The sequence below is a fragment of the Prinia subflava genome, chromosome 9 (assembly GCF_021018805.1).
Source record: "Prinia subflava isolate CZ2003 ecotype Zambia chromosome 9, Cam_Psub_1.2, whole genome shotgun sequence".
NCBI classification, from domain to species: domain Eukaryota; kingdom Metazoa; phylum Chordata; class Aves; order Passeriformes; family Cisticolidae; genus Prinia; species Prinia subflava.
In genome coordinates this window covers 2,341,148-2,360,639 of record NC_086255.1, presented here as the reverse complement: position 1 = coordinate 2,360,639, position 19,492 = coordinate 2,341,148, and the positions used below count along the sequence as shown (strand labels likewise).

The following is a 19,492-nucleotide window of genomic DNA, read 5'->3' as shown; positions in this document are numbered from 1 at the left end:
CTTTGGAGGCTGTGCTCTACCTGAGCCTTGAAAGAGAATTTTAAAGCATTTTAGGATCTGCTCTACCTGGGACTCGTGGGGCTTCCTTGATGAAACAGGAATATTTACAAGTTCAGTGGAAAAGTGGTGTCAAGCAGAGCTCAGGGTTTGGGGCTTGTGCTACAAACACCATAAATAACATTATAGATAAAGGGTTTTTAAGGAGATTGAGTTGGTATTGCAGAGCCAGGTATATTTTATTTAAGGAAATTGAGGTGGTATTGTAAAGGCAGATCGATTTTATTTAGGAAATTGAGGTGGTGTTGCGGGTAAATTTTATTTCATTAAATTTAGAATCCCTTTGCTCTCTCTCCCAGTGTTAGTGAGCACCTACAGGAGCATTTTAGATCAGCTCAGACTCCTGACCTGAACAAAGAGCCAAAAGCTGAGCTGTAATTGGGCTGGAAATTGCTGTCAAATACGTTTGTGGACTGATAATTCCTCTTTGTCAGGATGGGAACCACAGGCACAAATTTTCTTGGAGTGGTTTTTATAATAAACAGAGCGGTTTATCTCGCTGAAGGAATTCAAGGAATCAACAGGCATTTCTCACTGCTAATAGAAGTAAATAAATTAAGTTATTTGAAGTGGTTGCTTAATAAAGTTTGCAAAACTGTAAATCTTTGTTTATAATGAATTTGCAAATTGTTATTTTCAGTTTAATCAGGTTTGGAGATAGAAATCAAGACAATAAATTTGAGATTCAATAAATGCATGGTCTGGAGGCACTTTCATTGCTGTGTGAAGGCACTTCTGTGTCAAAAGGGATATAATTAATCAGTTAATTCAATATCACACTCACCCATCTTTTTAAGTACATATTTCAATTAAAACGTCAAATATTTAATAATTAAAATTTAATTATTGTAATTTGTAGGTTTTGCTAAACATTGCATTTAAGCATTAGATAATAACAGATTCTTAATGATGCAGAAGATTCTCTTTAATCCATATTAATGACAGGGTGTCTCACTGTTATCCCCCAGAAATCCCACAAGTTGCCAGATATTACAGTTTGGCTCATTTTGTTATTTCAGTAATGATCTGGAACTTGCAAACATTCCATGCAGGAAATGCATCCTTGGAGCTCGTTATGGATCCAATCCCATCGTTAATGAAGGCACGGGGGTGATTTCACTCATCAGAGCTCTCCTGGTGTTCATGTGGAGAGGGAGGGGAATGGAAGATGGCCCTGATGGGGATGGGAGGTGTTGGTGCCACCAGCTCTGGGGTGGGCGGGCTCCCACCTCTGCCTGGCCCCATGGAATGTGGGAATTGTGGAAACCCTTTTTTCTGCAAATGTTGATGTTTGCAGAAGCATTGCTGAGCTGCTGGGGGTGGCCAGGGAATCTCAGTAGTGTGGGTCCAATTTGAGAACCTTTTCAGGAATTTTTTCTCTTTTTGAAGGCTGTGAATCTGATTTTGAAATGAGATTTGTCTGCGTGTAGGTGTCAGATTTATTTTGTTTTAATGCCGGTTTTGTTTTCCTCTTTAAGGTACGGGGACATGAGAAGGCAGATTGGGTTTGAGATCAGGGACATGTGGTACAACCTGGGTAAGTAAGCATGTGTTGCCTTCAGTGTTCCCAAAAACCCATTTAGAGGGATATTCCTGGAAAAATTCAGTGCCAGGTTGGATGGGCCTTGGAACAACCTGTGGAGTGTCCCTGCCCAGGGAATGAGATGGGCTTTGATGTCCCTTCCAACCCAAACCCATGGATTCTTTAAAATGAATTTGCTTTCTCTTGAAACAAAAGTACACCAGCAGAAAGCTTTGAAAAATCAGGAGATTGAAGAAATCAAGCCACCCCTGCATATTTAATTCACCATCTGGGAAGGCACATCACTCTTGTTAATATTTATGTGTCTCGTGGGTTTTGTGGGTTTCAGCCTCTTGCTGAACACAAAGCCACTGTTATGGTAATACCTATTCAAAGGGCTTTTTTTCCCCTTAAAAATCTCTCTGTACACTTATTTATATTTACTCAGTTGAGGATGCAGTACCTGGGACTGTTGCAAAATGGATGTGTCCAAGGGCTCTCAGTACCTCAGCCTGGAAATTCTGCTTTAACTCTGCTTTTCAGCCTTGTGTGGCTGCAGCAGTGACTCAGGAAAGCCTGGGAGGTTGGACCTCCCTGAGCTCGTAGGTAAATGAGGCAGCTCTGCCTCTCTCCAGCCTGGGCTCCTCTCTGGGTGTAATTTGCCTGTACAGGACTGAATTTCATGAGAAGCTGAGTATTCACTGTGACCTGAGTGTACTCGTCTGCCAGATTTCATTTTCCTGAGCTGAACAGCGCAGACACTTCAGCTCTTCTGAGTTTTATCAAAACTTCCTTAAATGATCAGAAATAAACACGTTTGCCACTTCTATCTCTGGCTGAGCTGTTGTTGCTGGGAGTTGAAAAACCCCAGTATCTAGAAGAGAAGAGAGTGCCAAGGGTTCATAAGTGTTTGATATCACAGAATTTGCATCCTATCTGCTGCAGTGATGAGAAAAGGCTTCAGAGAGCAGCTGAGTTCACTTCTATTAGAAGCATCTTTGGTGAATTAAGTGTCTGGAGACCAGATTAGAGTTTAGTGCACGACTGAGATGTGACTTGACAGGCAGGTAATAAAATCAGTGTCGTGCCTGCTGCTGCATCACCCAGCGTGGGATGCTGCAGCCTCTGGGTGAGTAATTAGCCAAATCTTCCCTCTTCCAGGCCCCCAGGAAGGTTGTTCAGGTTGGAAAAGGTGGAGTCCAGCCCAGCACTGCCAGGGCCACCTCTGCCCCGTGTCCCCAAGCGCCACATCCATGTGGATTTTAAATCCCTCCAGGGATGGGGACTCCAAACCTCCCTGGGCAGCCCCTTCCAGTGCTTGTAAATCATTTTGGTGAAGGAATTCTCACAAATATCCACTCTGCCCCTCCCCTGGCCCAGCCTGAGGCCGTTCCCTCTCCTCCTGTCCCTGTTCCTGTTCCCAGAGCCCGACCCCCCCGGCTGTCCCCTCCTGTCAGGAGCTGTGCAGAGCCACAAGGTCCCCCTGAGCCTCCTTTGCTCCAGGCTCAGCCCCTTCCCAGCTCCCTCAGGAATCCTCCAGCCCCTTCCCAGCTCCCTCAGGAATCCTCCAGCCCCTTCCCAGCTCCCTCAGGAATCCTCCAGCCCCTTCCCAGCTCCCTCAGGAATCCTCCAGCCCCTTCCCAGCTCCCTCAGGAATCCTCCAGCCCCTTCCCAGCTCCCTCAGGAATCCTCCAGCCCCTTCCCAGCTCCCTCAGGAATCCTCCAGCCCCTTCCCAGCTCCCTCAGGAATTTTCAGCCCTTTCCCAGCTCCCTCAGCCACCTTTTCTCCTCACCAATGTTTCTGGCCTCATTGGATTCTTATGGATTCTTAAACTTTCCCCCGAATTTAGTGGACTGAAAGTAGAAAGTTTGGTGCAGACTTTTGCATCCAGCTGTTGTTAACCGAGGTTGTTTTATCCAGGCTGGGCTCAGTTGGAGAGCATTGTGCCTTTCACTGCTGCTGCTGTCACTGCCTGCTCTTGAAGGGTTATTTAGTTGCTCCAGGGTTTAGTTTCTCACCATTAACAAGGATAATAATTTCCCCTGGAGTTTTGGGAATCGATTGGCACAAGGGGTAGTGTTTTCTTCAATATTTCTTTCTGTGCTGTCATGAAAGCCTTTTATTTTTAATGGATTTTTTATAAATGGAGATTATCCAGGTAAAATGCCTCTGTGACCTCCTCAAGCTCTGATATCTGTGATTCCCTAAGGTCCATTAACGGGATCATTAATGCCAAAATCCCACATATTCAGGGAATCAGGAAATTGCTGCTCATCCCAAGAAAAGCTGGGAGAGAAAGGTAAATGTGAGGCAGGACCCCAGTGCAAGGCAGCCTTTGTGCTCCTCCTGAGCAGCACCTTGGTTTTCCTCATCCTCATCTCACAGAGAGACCATGTTAGACTCATGGATCATGTTTAACTTCTGGCTCCTCACCAGCCTCATGGGTGTCACAGCATCAATTAAGAAGGAATTCCAACTTCCCGCTGCATGGGGATCGATTGGGGGGTGCCTGACACTTTTATCTTGGAAGCTGCACTGCATTCATCAAATTATTTGTGTGTGTGTGTTCAGAAACCAAATCAGAAGTGAAAGGCTGGAATTCTGGAATTCTTGAGCACTGGATTTTTATGTCTATGCCATTGTGCATGAGATGTGATGAAACCAAACCACCCTGACTTTTGATTTATGGATTAAAGGGTATAGAAAAGCCTCGAAAATGAATGTTTTGTCTCCTCAGGTTTTGTTTCTAAATACCATTATTAACACATGATGCCTGCTGAGTTAAAACTCCCCAGCTGGGAACGAGACAGTCCTCCAGCTATAATGCACATTTAAAAGTATAATTTTTTTTCTGAAATTAAATAGTAAAACAAGAATTCTTGAAGTTTTTACTTGGCTGTTTCAGTGCGGGGGGGGGGCCTCAATAGTCACACCTTCCTATTTTTATGAGCAGGAAAAAAAAAAGAACATTTATAGTGCAGAGCAGCACTTCAGAGGCGTTTTTCCTTCCATACTACAAATTGAACTTTAAAATGTGTTGCTTTGAGTCACTGTTTTGTTGAAACTGTGGCTTCTTCAGCCTTCCTGAGACATGAGGCATCAAAAAAGCATCCAGCAGGCCGTGGCCTCTCCTGGAGATGCAGGAACTCGGAGGGCACGCAGGGAGAAGGGTTTTGTGATCAGCTCAGCAGCAGAGGCAGGGCTGTGGCAGGAGGTGCTGTGCACAGGGCTGCAGTGGCACAGGAGCTGCAGGGACATTCCAGGGGACATCCTGGTGGCACAGGTGGCCAGGGAAGGGCCCCTGGAGGGCAGCGCTGCTCTCGGTGACGTCTGAGCCAGCTGGGGGCAGAAGGAGAAGAGAAACTCCTCAAGGTGAAGGGGGTGGTTGCTGTGTCCTCCAGCCAGTTCCACCATCCCTGCCAGGGCCTGACGTCACCAAAGGTGTCTGCACAGGGCCCTCGGTGTCGTTGGAGGGAAGGGCAGGGTTAAAAATAGCCCTGAACTTTGGGTGTTACATAAATAGAAGTCATTACACATAACCCTCTCTGGGTTAGTCAGGCGTGCTCCCAGCCGGCCCAGGGGACAGGGGAGGCTGCTGGCAAATCACTCACAGGTTTTTGTGGCCCAAACTGAAAAGGGGAGAATGTGGGAAATGAGAATCACACGTCAGCCAGCAAGGAGAGCACCTTGGGCTTGGCTGGTGATGAGGTTGGTGATGAGGTCCCTTCCTGCTGTGTGAGCACAAGATCCTGCAAGGGGAAGGTTCTCCGTGCTCAAAAGTGGCTTTTTTTGCATGGGATCTCTAAAGCAGCTGCACAAGTTGGTTTTCAGAAGAGATTCCTCAATTTTCTCCCAGACTTGTCACATTTGGAGTCTCTGCGTGGGAGTTCCCGCAGTCCCATGCAGAGGGAGGAGGTGAATTCCTTGCCAGGTTGTTTGTGAGACAGGGGGATGGATGCCCTGGGGGGCCAGGGCAGGATTGTTTCCCTGCATTGCTCCAGTGCTTTCTTTAGTGGCCCAGGATCACACAGCAAACCCACGCGTGTCACCACCCACACGCGTGGGACGGACGTCACCCAGGGCTCCCACTTCAGGGGCATCCCCAGAGAGCTGATCTGCAAACAGATCATCACCAAATCAGAGACTGCAATCCTGTGTGGCTTTTTCACGTCTCAAGTTCAAGAGACATTCCTCTTCTGAGGGAGTTCCTGTGCCTGAGGCCGTGGAAGAGCCCTCGGTGGCACGCAGCGTTCAATCGGCGCGTGATGAACAGCTCCTGTCACTGTTCCTTGTCTCTGCACTGTGACTGTGACACTCCTCAGGCACAACACAAGAAATCTGTCACCTCAGAGACCCAGTGTAACAATCCTTGGAGGAGACTGAGGGAGCTTTATGCCTCTCACTTGGTATTCCTGAGCAGCCCCCAGCCCTGCAGCAGCACCCAAAGTCACCATTTTCCTTGAGTATTAATTTACCCTGATCCGATTGCTAATGCTAATAGGATTCAGGAGTTTGCCAAATCAAGGAACTTAAATTATATCTGCTAAAAAAAGGAGCGTGTTTTGGTGGAAAGGATTTTTCTTGATTACATTTGTTGAGATTTATGTTAGTTCTGGTCAAAGTGAAACTAGCAATTAAAGACTTCGCTGGTTACTGTCACAGGGCTGTAAGGCAGTGGAATAAAAATGAGTTGAAATCTGTTTCTGTCCCTTCCCACTGGTAACTGCAATGGAAAGGAAGAGTTTGAGATCTGGGGGAAACTGAGGACTGGACTCCCAACAGTCTGGTCTGAAGCCTGGGTACAGAAACAGTGTTTGAACCTGGTTGGAAACATCCCTGATGCTCGTGAGGAACATCTCCAGCTCTGTCCTGAGCTCCCAGTGGATCCCAGCCTGTTGCTGATGGAGAAATGTGTTTGTGTTTGTATTTGTATTTGTTTTTGTATTTTTACTTGTGTGTCAGGTTGTGCCTGGGGCTCTCAGGGCTGAGGTGGTGAAACTCCAGCACAGGGTGCCCAGAGCAGCTGTGGCTGCCCCTGCACCCCTGGCAGTGCCCAAGGCCAGGCTGGAGCAGCCTGGGACAGTGGGAGGTGTCCCTGCATGGCAGGGGTGGAAGTGGGTGAACGTTAATGTCACTCCCAACTCCAGCCATCCTGATGGTTTTGCCATGGGCTTGTTCACCAGATAATTTGCAGCACACACACCCTGCACCCATGCAGCCAATAACATAAACAGTAACCTGCTCTTTTTTCCTGCTCCAGTATTTATTAGGTGCCAGGCTCCTGCTAAGCTTTAATTTCTCTGTGTGGAGCAGAGCAGGGGGGAGGAGCAGCTCCTCTTTGGAGGCTCAGTCTGCAGTCAGCTTTTGCAGGCAGGCTTTGCAGGCAGGTTTTTCTGTCAGGTTTTTCTGTCAGGTTTTGCAGGCAGGTTTTGCAGTCAGGTTTTTCTGTCAGGTTTTGCAGTCAGGTTTTTCTGTCAGGTTTTGCAGTCGGGTTTTGCAGTCAGGTTTTGCAGTCAGGTTTTTCTGTCAGGTTTTGCAGGCAGGTTTTGCAGTCAGGTTTTTCTGTCAGGTTTTGCAGGCAGGTTTTTCTGTCAGGTTTTGCAGGCAGGTTTTGCAGGCAGCTCAGCTCCCAGGAAAGGGGACATATTGTGAGCTGTGCTCTCGTGTCTCGAGGCTCTGTTAGGCTGCACTCGTGGTGACACTTTGATAGACTGACACCGAGAACATTTTGTTCACACACGAGCCCAGAGAAGTTAATACGAGTGATGTGCCTTTTAGCCTCCCTCCCTGCCAGCCACACGCTGTGTTTCAAAATAAAACCTGGAAATTCGGGTGTGAAAAATGTGTAGTGGGAAATGTGGCGAGTCCCAGTTTGATGACTGATTGAACAGCTCCTCCTGGTTTGGGTTTAAACAATACCTCCTCTCCTGTGGAAGTAATAGTAATAATTATAATGGTCGTCATCATCACCATCATGTTCATTATCATCCAATATAAGAATACTTATAAATAAATAAGAATAATCAATGTTTCACTAGACCCTGATATTAAAACACAATTAAATACAAACTATAAATACAAAAAATGTATATTTTATATATTATACATAATTATGTCTATTTATATAATATAGAAAAATATATATTATATAATATTATATAATTTATATATGATACATAGCATATTATACATTATACATTATACATTATACATTATACATTATATATTATATATTATATATTATATATTATATATTATATATTATATATTATATATTATATATTATATATTATATATTATATTATATTTTTATATTATATTATTTTTATACTATATTTTTATATTATATATTATATATTATATATGCTATATATAATATTATATTATAATAATGTAGTTTTTGTTGTGCTCCATGAGGATTTATTAATACAGCTTTTACATGTTCTACCAAAGCCAGGGGTTGTTGACTCTGCAATGCCCTCAATGTTTTCTCCTGAAGGTCAGCACAAAATCAAGTTCATCCCCGAAATGGTGGGGCCCATCCTGGAGATGACGCTGATCCCGGAGACGGAGCTGCGCAAAGCCACCATCCCCATCTTCTTTGACATGATGCAGTGTGAATTCCACTCCACCAGGAGCTTCCAGAGGGTGAGCAGAGGGCTGCACACAGTTAAACTTTAAAACTGAGGAAGATTTGGCTGCTCTTTGACAAAACAAAAGGAGTTCTGTTATTTCTCGTTTTCCTGAGGAATAATGTAATTATGGATTTGCTTATTTCCTCTAACTCCTGAGGGGGTGTGGGGTTTGCATCTGTTGGTTTGAAGTGGTTATTGAAGGGAAATTTGCATGTAGTAAATGAAACCTTCGGTTGTGGCACAGGAACAAAGACAGATGTCTTAAATTGTCACTGTGACTCACACAAGGAGTTTGCTCCTGAGATAAATTGGACATAAAGGAAGGCTGATAATGTGGCAAAAGTATAACCTGGAAGGATTTATCATCTCTACTCTGTTATAATTCTGATTTTACCTTACCATTTTATGGATTTTGAAGAGGAAAAAAACAATCCAGCACTGTCAGTGCTGCTTCTTGCTCTACAGGCACTGCAAAATCTCAAATAGTAATGGAGCATTTTTATTCCATTTTATTTGAACCTGCTGAGGGGAGCCCTTGAATACACACACACCATCTTTTTCTGATAGCTCCAACTTCTGAAAGACAAGTAGAGTGAAAGAAAGTTTCCTGATGTCATTCATCTGACATTGCTTCCCTTGAAACTTTGCTTATGGATTGAGTTTAAGACTAGTTAGGCCAGGCAGGGTTTGGACAAAGCCAGTGGAGCTCCTTCCCTCTGTGAGATTTCTGTCAGTGCAGGATATGACCTTGTGAATTTTGCAATAAAGCTTGAGATGTGTTGTTTGCTTTTTCCCCCCTTCTATTGGCAGTTTTCTTTCTTGGATGAAAAACCTTATCCTTTTCCATACTTTTCTTGTGAACTTCTATTGAGAAGCAGCTCTTAATAAATCTGTAGGCAGAGTAAATGAAAATCTGCGTGGGGAGACTTAAGCAAGGGAAATGGCATCAGCTTTATTGCTTTGATTTGTTTTGTGCTGGATGGTGTGTGGAGAGGTTGTGAACTGTGTTTTGGCTTCATCCAATTACTGCATAATCATTTTTTCTCATGTTTGACTCCAGTGCTACTGTAAAGATTGAAATGCTCGCTGGGATGCCATTTAAACAGTTTCCTGTCAGATGCTCTCTTTTGTTGCTTGTCATTTTTTATTTGTACAATTATATAGATCATGAAAAATCCGAGGGTAACTTTATAGCTAAATTTATGGCCCTCAATTTTCCTGACAGAAGGAAACCAGCTTTGTTGGAATAGTTGGCTGATTTTAATAAATGAATGTCTTAAATATTTCACTTAGGGTGTTTTTTTTTTGCCATTTGAGAAGAAAAATGCCTCATCCTCAAGTCAGAGATGTCTGAGGTTGTTCTTGACAGAGCATTCCCTGTGGCAGTGTAGCTCCTTTATGGATGCAGCATTGGCAGGATGGGTGCAGAGGTAACAATTCCCTTTTTTATGGGTTTGGAGGAACCAGCCACATCCTGCAAGGAATAATCAATCTGTGCATTGATCATGCAGTTCTGAGTTTGCTGTGTCTCAGGTTGGCCCTTGGGGAATGAAGATCTCAGGTTTAGGAAAAGCAGAGGGCTGAGGGAAGGTCTAGGCTGGATGGGAGCTCTGGAAGTGATCTGGGCCTTAGGCTGGGTTATCTGGGGTCACCTGGAGCCCAGTTTGGAATATCTCCTGTGAGTGTTCTTTGAGCTTTTCTCTGGGTGAGCTGTTCCAGTGTTTCATCCTGGCCTTTGGAAGGTGTCCTTGCCTGGGGTTTGGAGTGAATCAGGTCCCTTCCAACCCTACCATTCCAGGATTCTGTAATTCAGACTTTCTGCTCTTTATTTCCCGGTGGAATTTCCTTGGATCAGCTTGTGCCTGTTCCTGTTTCTGTCTCCTCTCTGAGCACCTTTCAGGTGTTGGAACATTTGAGCTGGATTTTCTCTGGGCTGAACAAACCAAATTCCTTTAACCACTGCAGGTTCTGCAGCACTCTGCCCACATTGGTGGCCGTCCTTTAGAGCATCTCCAGCTTGTCAGGGTCTCTCCAGGCTGGTGGATCAGAGCCAGAATTCCAGCTGTGATTCAATAAGTGCAATAGTCCTGTTGCTGCTCAGGCCATGCTCTTGCTGGTGCAATCCAGGACACATTTAGGCTCCATTGAAGGGGGACGCTTTTATTCCTGTTCAGCTTTGGCTTTTCCCAGTCACCTTCTTGTCCGTTGTGTACCTGGGAAAACCTTCCATGGGATCTTGCTCTGTGGTTTCCTCAGGAACTGAGTGGGGCTGCCTGTACATTCCTTGCTCATTGTTTTGTCTCTTTTGTGTTGAAGTGATAGAAATAGATATAATCTTATTTTTGTTTAATATTACCAGTACCTAGGCAAGCTTTGATGCTTAATGGGTCGATGTGATGTGCTGCTTTATATCCTTTATATGCAAGTACCAATTATCCTTGTCCAGCACTGCTTCCAGAGAGAACTTCCAAATGGCATGGTTGGCTGCTGTTAAACTAATCTGCCAGAAATCCAATTATCCAACCTTATTAGTCACATCAACAAGGGTTTAGATTGGCTCCACTTCTCCAGCAGATGTATCAACCTCATGGGGGAGGAGGTGCAGGTTTTTGCAGGCCTCAGATGTTTGTGTGATGAACAGGCAGCTTTCCCTGTGGTGGTTTTCATTTCAGGAGGATTTGGGTTTGCCTGGTAAAACCAGGAACAGACAGAAGGGTTGGGTTTTTTTTCCTTCTCCCAGTGTATTTAGAGACAGAACAAGATAAATTCCCCTTGTTTTTACAGAATTGTATTAAGGCCAACTGAATTAAAAGCTGGAGTTGCCCATCTTGTCCTCTCCCTCTGCAGGTGCCTTGAAGCCTTTATGAGACTTCAGAGTAGCCTGTAGAGGAAGGAATCCCATCCTCAAAACCGTGTGGGACTGAAGGTTCCCTGTGGAAGGGGATCCCTCCTTCTCCCTTGGCCGGTTTCAGGAGCAGAGCCTGGGATCAGAGGGGATTTGCAGAGCCGTGGGAGTGATGAAGGAGAGTTGGGTTGATTGTTCAGGGCCTGCTCAGTGAGTGGGAATGTGGAATTGGAGCATGGAAAGCTCTGGTGTGGGTGCCTGTTCCTCCCAGCCTTGGTGCCATCCCTCATTTCCTACCAGCACTCTCTGCATCGATTCTAATTCACCTTTTGTGGACCTGTGTCACTGCTGATTCCCCGTTCTGCTCGTTTGGAGCTGAGCCCATTTCTAACATTTAACACTGAATCTCAGCATCACCAAGCAGCCACACCAGCATTTTGATTTTCACGTGCTGCTTATTGATGAAATTCAGATGGATTTAATTCCCCTTAGTCAGAGGTTTCCCCTAGTTTATCTGAATCTCTCTTGGCTTTCAGAAGCTGTAATTCCTTACTAAGTATTTTTGCCACTTCTGAGCCCTGGGTTAACCTCCCTTCCCCTGTGCAGTGGATTTGCAGACAGGACACAAGTAAATGACTCTCCCAGTTCCTGTGATCCCACTGAACATCCAAATCCACATAATTAATCCCCCACAAAGGATCGGTTTCAAGAAGAAACATTTTTAATTACCCACAGTTGAAGTGTAAATGTGTAAGTTTTTCTTGGTTTCTGGCCTTTTGGAAAATATCAATAATCCTCTCTCAGTCCAGCTGGAGAGCAAGGGAGAAAGGTGATGCAGTGTCCTCCAAAATGATCCCATCACTTTGAGTGGCTCCAGATCTGTTTCCCAGCTGGAGTGCTGTGGAAAAATAGGAAAGAGAATGGATGAAACCATTGGGAATAACCACCAGCTTTCATCCAAACCTTTGAGCAAAGTTTTGCTGTACTCGTGTGCCATTTCTGCGTTAGAACTAATTTCTGGTGGTGTCATCTGTCACTTGGATTTTATATTGCAAATTATTATTAGCCCACATCAAAATGAATTTATAGCAGCTTGGAGGGCTGGAAGTCTTCTCATCCACAGCAAAATTAACTTGTCAGCCAGTGCTACAAATTCAGCCTTCCTTGAGCTAAACCCAAGCCCAAAAGTGATCAGTTGAGTTGACATGAGATGGCTCACCCTGATTTCTTTGCTCCAGGGGGAGGTTGTCACAGACAGAAGAAGCTCTTTGCTCAAGTTCAAACTCTCATCCTAAAGAGATGCTGAGATCTTGATCAGCTGCGAGGAAAAGTGGATAAAAATGTCCTGTAATCTTCCTGGTATCACCCCTGGAGCTTTCAGTGTCAGCAAGAGGATGTGACTGTGCCTCACTGATGGTGCAGATATTCCCCCTAAGCCTCCAGAAGGAGCCTCGGCGAGTGGCACTGGCTCTAATGGAGACACTGGAGATCTGGCACTCCTTCATTTGAGACTAAATCCCATCACAATAATTGCAGGCTTATTTATGCATTAAATTAAATGTAATGCATTTAGAAAAAACCTCAGTGCATTAAGGAAAAAAAAGGGAGAAAAGGAAAAATGGAGTTTTATCAACAGATGCCAGGTGCAGTGTCCCAGAGCCATTGGCCTGTGCAGCTCCAGGGTCACATCCTGCTCCCATCATGGGAAATGAAAAACCTCCAAAGCTCCATAAACCTCAGCTGGTATTGATAAAACCTTCCTCCATGGAAAGACCACAGAAGGAATTTTAATTTATGTTAGATAACATTATTCATCTGGCTGCCGTGATCTGCATCACAGCGACTCCACGAGAAATATCAGGAATGACTGAAGAGCAGAGATATTGTTAATAATCTTTAAACCTCCCAAAATGCCACAAGTGTGGGTCTGTTCAGCCCAAGAGGCTGTTAGGGGAAATGGCCCAACAAAGCGTGGATTCACAGAGATTTAAGTAAAACTGATAGTGGGAAGATCCCTGAGATCCTGCATGGCAAATGTAATTGCTCTTCCCTAGCTGAGTAATCTGTTCCTCAAAAATACATCACCTGAAGGGCTGGGGCTGGCAGCAAGTGTCATTTTTCACATTGGGTTAGAAAGTCAATGTCTTTCTGGGCTCATTAGGGAACAGGATTTCTGTGGCTTCTCTGTTTCATCATTGTGTTGTTTCAGTGTTTCACTCAGCGCTCTGGCGCTGTGGGGACACGTTGAGTTCTGGGAGGGGGTGGATTGCATTATCCTGCCTTTTCTCTTTTTCCTGTCATTATTTGAATAATGGATTCATTGTATTCACTGTGACCAGGGACAGCACCTGAGGGAACAGCTGGAGCTGGGCCAGGGCAGGGTTAGACTGGATTTATTTAGGGAAAGGTTCTTCCCCAGAGGGGCTGGCACTGCCCAGGCTCCCCAGGGAATGGGCACGGCCTTGAGGCTGCCAGAGCTCCAGGAGGGTTTGGACACCCAGGGATGCCCAGGGTGGGATTGATGGGGGTCTGTGCAGGGCCAGGAGTTGGACTCAGTGATTCCTGTGGGTCCCTTCCAACCCAGAATATTTTCTGATCCGGACAATCCACTCTTTCTCCATGGGTACATTATGTGCTGTCGATACCACCTGCAGATGCAAAGTGCATCTCTTGACATTTACAAAATGTTGACACTCTTGGTTCTTGTGCAGGGCCCTTTGCTTCTCCTCAGCATCCTTAGGGGTGGCTTAAGCAAGTGACAGTGAAGACACTGGTGACAAGTGTCCTGTCCCTGAGCTCCCACTGGGAGCACTGGGCTCCCATTGCCCTGCCATGGGCTCCCAGCTCGCCCAGCCTCCCCTGCCGAGGTCTCTGTCTTTAATCCTGTGCTTATTTAATGAGGAATTAGGAATTAAGTGACTTTACTGATTCATTACAGAGCAGCAGGCCTAGAGTGAGCCTTCCTCCACTAGCAGTTCACATCCATTCCTAGCAGCAACAGCTAAAACCCTCTGTAATCATTAAAAATCCAGGCAATTACCCAGTTTGCATTTAAAACATATTCTGATGGCCACTTCAGTTTGCATTCTTTTAATACTGCCCAAATAAAATTGTTTGAGACTACTCCCTTCCCTTCTGCAGGGTTTATTAACAGCTTTATCAGGCTGTGTCCTCCCGTCAGTGTCTGTGATAAAAGGGGTGTCAGGGATGCTGGGGGCTGCACCCAGCAGGGGGATCCAGCCTCAGGTGTTGCCTTTCCTCTCTCAGAGAGCTTCCAGCATTTTTGTCTTTAGTTCTGTTCTGTGCTGGGGACATTCTGTGTCTCCTTTCTCCCTGCCCTCAATTCCTGTCATTAATCTCCTTCTTTAGTTTTCCGTAATGCAAATATTTACACTTCATTTAACAACACCACCAGTGATTCCTTTAACCAAAGAAGTCCTTGTAGGGCAGGAGATGGTCGTGGAGAGTCTAAAACCAGAGGCTGCAAACTCTAAAAGTCAATCAAGCTTTAAACCAGGGGCTAAACGTCTCACCGAGGCACCCAACCAATCTGTGAGGCATTGAGGCTACAGTAATAAAGTGAAATATTTGCCAGCTGATTATTTACGCTTGCTTTGTTTAATTACAGTTCGAAAACGAAATCATCACCAAACTGGATCACGAAGTGGAAGGGGGCCGTGGAGATGAGCAGTACAAAGTGTTATTTGACAAAATGTAAGTGTAGATCAGCAGTGAAATTTATGTCACGGGGAAGTCAGGAGAGAGAGCAATTAGACTTACAATGAACTTTGTAGCCCAGAAATAATTAAAATCTGTTAACGACGCGCAATGTTTGAAACCGCACCTGAGTCAAGGTTTTTCTCTGCGTGTGATTAACAAGGCGAACTTAATTGGTTTTTCAGTCTCTTGGAGCATTGCAGGAAGCACAAGTACCTGGCCAAGAGCGGGGAGACGTTTGTGAAGCTGGTGGTGAGGCTGATGGAGAGGCTGCTGGACTACAGGACCATCATGCACGACGAGAACAAGGAGAACCGCATGAGCTGCACCGTCAACGTGCTGGTGAGAGGGACATCACACACGGCTGCAAAATCACTGCCTGTTCCCTGGGAAACCACTGAGAAATCACCACAAAATCACCACAGAATCGCCCGAAAAATCACCACAAAATCACCAGAAAACTGCCACAAAATCACCACAAAATCACTATGAAACCACTGCAAAATCACCACAAAATCACCACAAAATTGCTATGAAACCACAGCGAAATCGCCACAAAATCACCCAAAAAATCACTACAAAATCACCCAAAAAATCACCACAAAACCACCACAAAATCACCACAAAATCGCTATGAAGCCACTGCAAAATCGCCACAAAATCACCCAAAAAATCACTACAAAACCACCACAAAATCACCACAAAACCACCACAAAACCGCCACAAAATCACCACAGAATCGCTATGAAACCACTGCGAAATCGCCACAAAATCACCCAAAAAATCACCACAAAATCCACACAAAAAATCACCACAAAATCCACACAAAATCACTATGAAGCCACTGCAAAATCACCTCAAAATCACCCAAAAAATCACCACAAAATCCACACAAAAAATCACCACAAAATCACCACAAAATCACTATGAAGCCACTGCAAAATCACCTCAAAATCACCCAAAAAAACACCACAAAATCCACATATCACTATGAAATCACCACAAAATCCCACTACAAAATCACCACAAAATCACCCAAAAAACCTCCACAAAATCACTACGAAACCACTGCAAAATCGCCACAAAATCTCCACAAAATCACCATAAAATTGCCAAAAAAATCGCCACAAAATCACTGCAAAATTGCCACAAAATCACTATAAAATCACTGCAAAATCGCTGTGAAACCGCTATAAAATTGCCACAAAATTGCCCAAAAAAATCACCACGAAATCCCCACAAATTCACCCCAAATCACCACATAATCACCACAAAACCACCACAAAAATAGCAAAAATCACCACAAAACCACCACCAAATCACCCCCAAATCACCCAAACCCCCATGACTCTCAAAATCCTGCACCTCTAACAAAGTGCTGTGTCAAGCAGTGTCTCTTGGGATTCTCAGGGAAATTTAGAATGCCTTAGGTTTTTTCCCTATTTTTTCCTGTTTTGGTGAAGGCGAATCTGTGAAAACATGGATTATCCCTTCTTTAATTGTTTCTACAGAAAGATTGAAGGAGAAATGTTACAAGGCCTGTTCATTGACATTTACAATTGATGTAGAAACAACGCTGTGCTGAAAACCACTTTACACACAGAATGTCGGAGTTCTGTGCCATTTACCCCCAAGATTTCCATGGATTTGCAATCCCATTTAAATTCTGCTCTCTGCTCAGCTCCTTTATTCAGATTATTGGAAGGAATTTGAGTTACTGCTTCATTCACAGCAGGAAAAGCTTGGCTTGTTTTCCTCACTGATAGGAAATTTCGTCTTCTTTGATCTGAAATTTTGGAGTGTCCACTCCATACACAAGTTTTGGCCCATTTGGGCTGGAGTTGGAAGCAATAATTGTCCCCATGGTACTCACACACATCGTGGTATTTGGTGGAGATTTAGAAAATGAGATTTTACAACCCAAAAATCAGCACCCATGTGAAATAACTTTCAGAGACCCCAAAATAACATGAACTAAATTTGATTTTTCCTCTAGCACCGTTTGCCACTGAGGATTCCAAGCTTTCCTCCCCAGATCATCGTCACAGCTTTAACTTTGCATAAATACATGAGGCACAGCCAGTGCTTATCATTTATGTGATCTGGCTGATGCGTTTGGTTGAGGAAAGAGCTGAGTAAATAGTTTGCAGCTTGGTTTTTTTTACATATAATGTAGTTTTTAGCTCTTTTTTTCTGCATCTAATGCAGTCCTGGCCTTGTGCAGTGCAGCATTTATGCGGCCCCATCGCATCAGCCATAAACAAAACGATGCCCGCTGGAGCAGGAGAGGAGATGGAGGCATCAAATCCGAAATTGGGCGTTTATTTTTAGTTTGTTTTCCCTCTCTTTGCACATCAGAAAGCAGCAGAACGTTTGGGAAATGGGAAAGGGGAGGGACCTGGGGAGTTGTCACCGGCTGGTGATGCAGCAAGCGCTGTTGGGCTGCCCGCAAAAAGGTCACGGCGCCCTCCCGAGCAGAACCCTGCTGGAAAATCCTGCCAGTTCTCCAAGCAGGGTGGGAAACAACAAACCCCAGGCACCACACACTGTGTCAGACTGGGAGGATTCCCCTGGGAAGGTGGAGTTGTTCCTCCTTCATCAGAACCCTCGGAGCCTCCTCTCAGGAATTCTGGCCATCCCCGTGGGGGAGCCGTGGAACGCTTGGGGGTTGGGTTGGTTTGCTCCAGGTGTCTCCCAACAGCTTCTCCTGATGCTGGTTTTTGGCAGCTGAATTTGTCAGAGGATAGATTTTGTGGGTGATGTGCTGCTGTCAGGTTCAGTCACCCTGGGACCCCAGCACAGGCCAGTGGAGCCACTGGAGTCCCCGGGAAACGCCGGGAAGCGGCGCAGGGAGGAATTTGCCGTCGCTGTCAGTCACCGTGATTTCAAACTTCAGCTTGATTTTACACTCCCGTGTTCCCTCCAGGGCCCACTCAGCCTTTTCATCATTCTCCAGATTCCTGAAGTGAAATTCGTGCCTTTGCAAAAATGCAACCCACAGCTGAAACTCTGCACAATTCCCGTGTGAGGTCTCCAAGAGTTCCTAATTGGGACCTTACCGATCCTGAGGTTTTCCTGGGATTATGTTTGTCTGCAGTGACAGCAGTTTAACTTGGAGAGTTTAATCTACACTTAAACCACTGCTGATGAGAAAGGGTCTGGAGCCCCAGGAGAGGCTGAGGGAGCTGGGAAGAGGCTGAGGCTGGAGCAAAGGAGGCTCAGGGGGACCTTGTGGCTCTGCACAGCTCCTGACAGGAGGGGACAGCCGGGGGGGTCGGGCTCTGGGAACAGGGACAGGAGGAGAGGGAACGGCCTCAGGCTGTGCCAGGGGAGGTTTATGTTGAGTACTGGGGAAAATTCCTTCATGGAAAGGTTTGTCCAGGCCTGGCACAGCTGCCCAGGGAGGTGTGCAGTCCCCATCCCTGGAGGAATTTAAAATCCACGTGGATGTGGCACTTGGGGACACTGGGCAGAGGTGGCCTTGGCAGTTTTTTATCCAGATTGAACCCAAAACTACTCAGCAGTTATATCAAGTCAAATACCCCTGGAATAACCCATCATTCCTCTGTGAAATGTGGATTCTGTCTTGCATTCCAATTCTCTTTAAAGGGATCCCTTTGTATTGGATTTATCCCTCTTTTAGTCCTGGGTTTGTGCTCCTTTAGAGCCTCCTCAAACTTCTTTTATTTAGCATTGAAATATATTTAATTTGGTGAAGAAGGAGTTTCTCAGGATTTTGTTTTCTTAGATATATTTTAAATTTTGGAGGCAAACTTGAAATTAGATTCAGAAATGCCTTGAATCTCTCCCCCAGTTTATCATATTCTACATTTGCAATATTTGCACTGTTAACCAGTTTATCTCAAGGCTGGAGGCACTCAGAGGAGAGCGAGGCTAATGTGTGACATATGAAACCAGATAAATAACACTAATCTAACTTTTTATTTCCAAGGAAACTCTTAGAATCCAAGAGCAGATGATGTATTGCTCGACTAAGGTTCGGAGTTTTCAATCCATAGGGCAACTGTTGCTTAAAAATGACGGGTTTGTTGTATATTAGAAAATTTTCAGCTGAAAATGGTTAATGATGTGTGACTTGCAAATGCCAGCAGCAAACTTCCACCAGTATTGTTCCTGCAAATTCTTAACCTTTGCAATGAGACAGGAGCCCTCAAACACTGCAACATGAAACATCCCAGCATTTGATTTTCTGAGTTAAATAACTTGTGTTCCATCACCGGAGGCAAATTTCATTTTGCAGTTTGGAGGTCGGCGTTACGCAATTATGAATTTTTAATTTGGAGCGTGTTCTGTGTACATTCCAAAGTGTGAAATCAAAGACTTTGTAACCAAATTATGTTGTTTTTCAGAATTTCTACAAGGAGATCGAGAGGGAAGAGATGTACATAAGGTTTGTAAACATGACTGGTGACAAACTGCCTGACATAGGCTCTGTAATTGGGGAAATTAAGTTCATATTAAGCAGTCACTCGGCGGCTGGAGGAGAAGAGGAATGAAAAATCACACCTTGGCTGAACCTGAAATAATTCAAAAGCTTATCTGCACTGAGAACAGAGCCTGGAAGTGAAAGTCAGGAGATTATCTCTGTCCCCTTTCTCCAAGGCCTTCAGTCCATTACAATGAGCACTGAGATACTCAGGAGCCAGAATTCTTCTGTTCCTGATGAAAACAAATCAGGCAAAGGCTGGGCAAAG

At 44.9% G+C, this 19,492-nt stretch overlaps 1 protein-coding gene across 3 annotated transcripts in view; it reads left to right on the top strand.

Annotated features, from left to right (window-relative positions):
* Window positions 1-19,492, top strand: part of DOCK1 (dedicator of cytokinesis 1) — a 262,705-nt gene that overhangs the window by 185,435 nt on the left and 57,778 nt on the right. For 2 of the 3 annotated variants that reach the window (XM_063405101.1, XM_063405102.1), the window contains exons 32-36: window positions 1,536-1,594; window positions 8,080-8,228; window positions 14,689-14,774; window positions 14,963-15,119; window positions 19,148-19,188. In XM_063405101.1, coding sequence (XP_063261171.1) covers window positions 1,536-1,594; window positions 8,080-8,228; window positions 14,689-14,774; window positions 14,963-15,119; window positions 19,148-19,188 — 492 coding nt within the window. Of the gene's footprint in view, window positions 1-1,535; window positions 1,595-8,033; window positions 8,229-14,688; window positions 14,775-14,962; window positions 15,120-19,147; window positions 19,189-19,492 lie in introns of those variants that run through there. The other variant, XM_063405103.1, reaches the window with a different exon arrangement.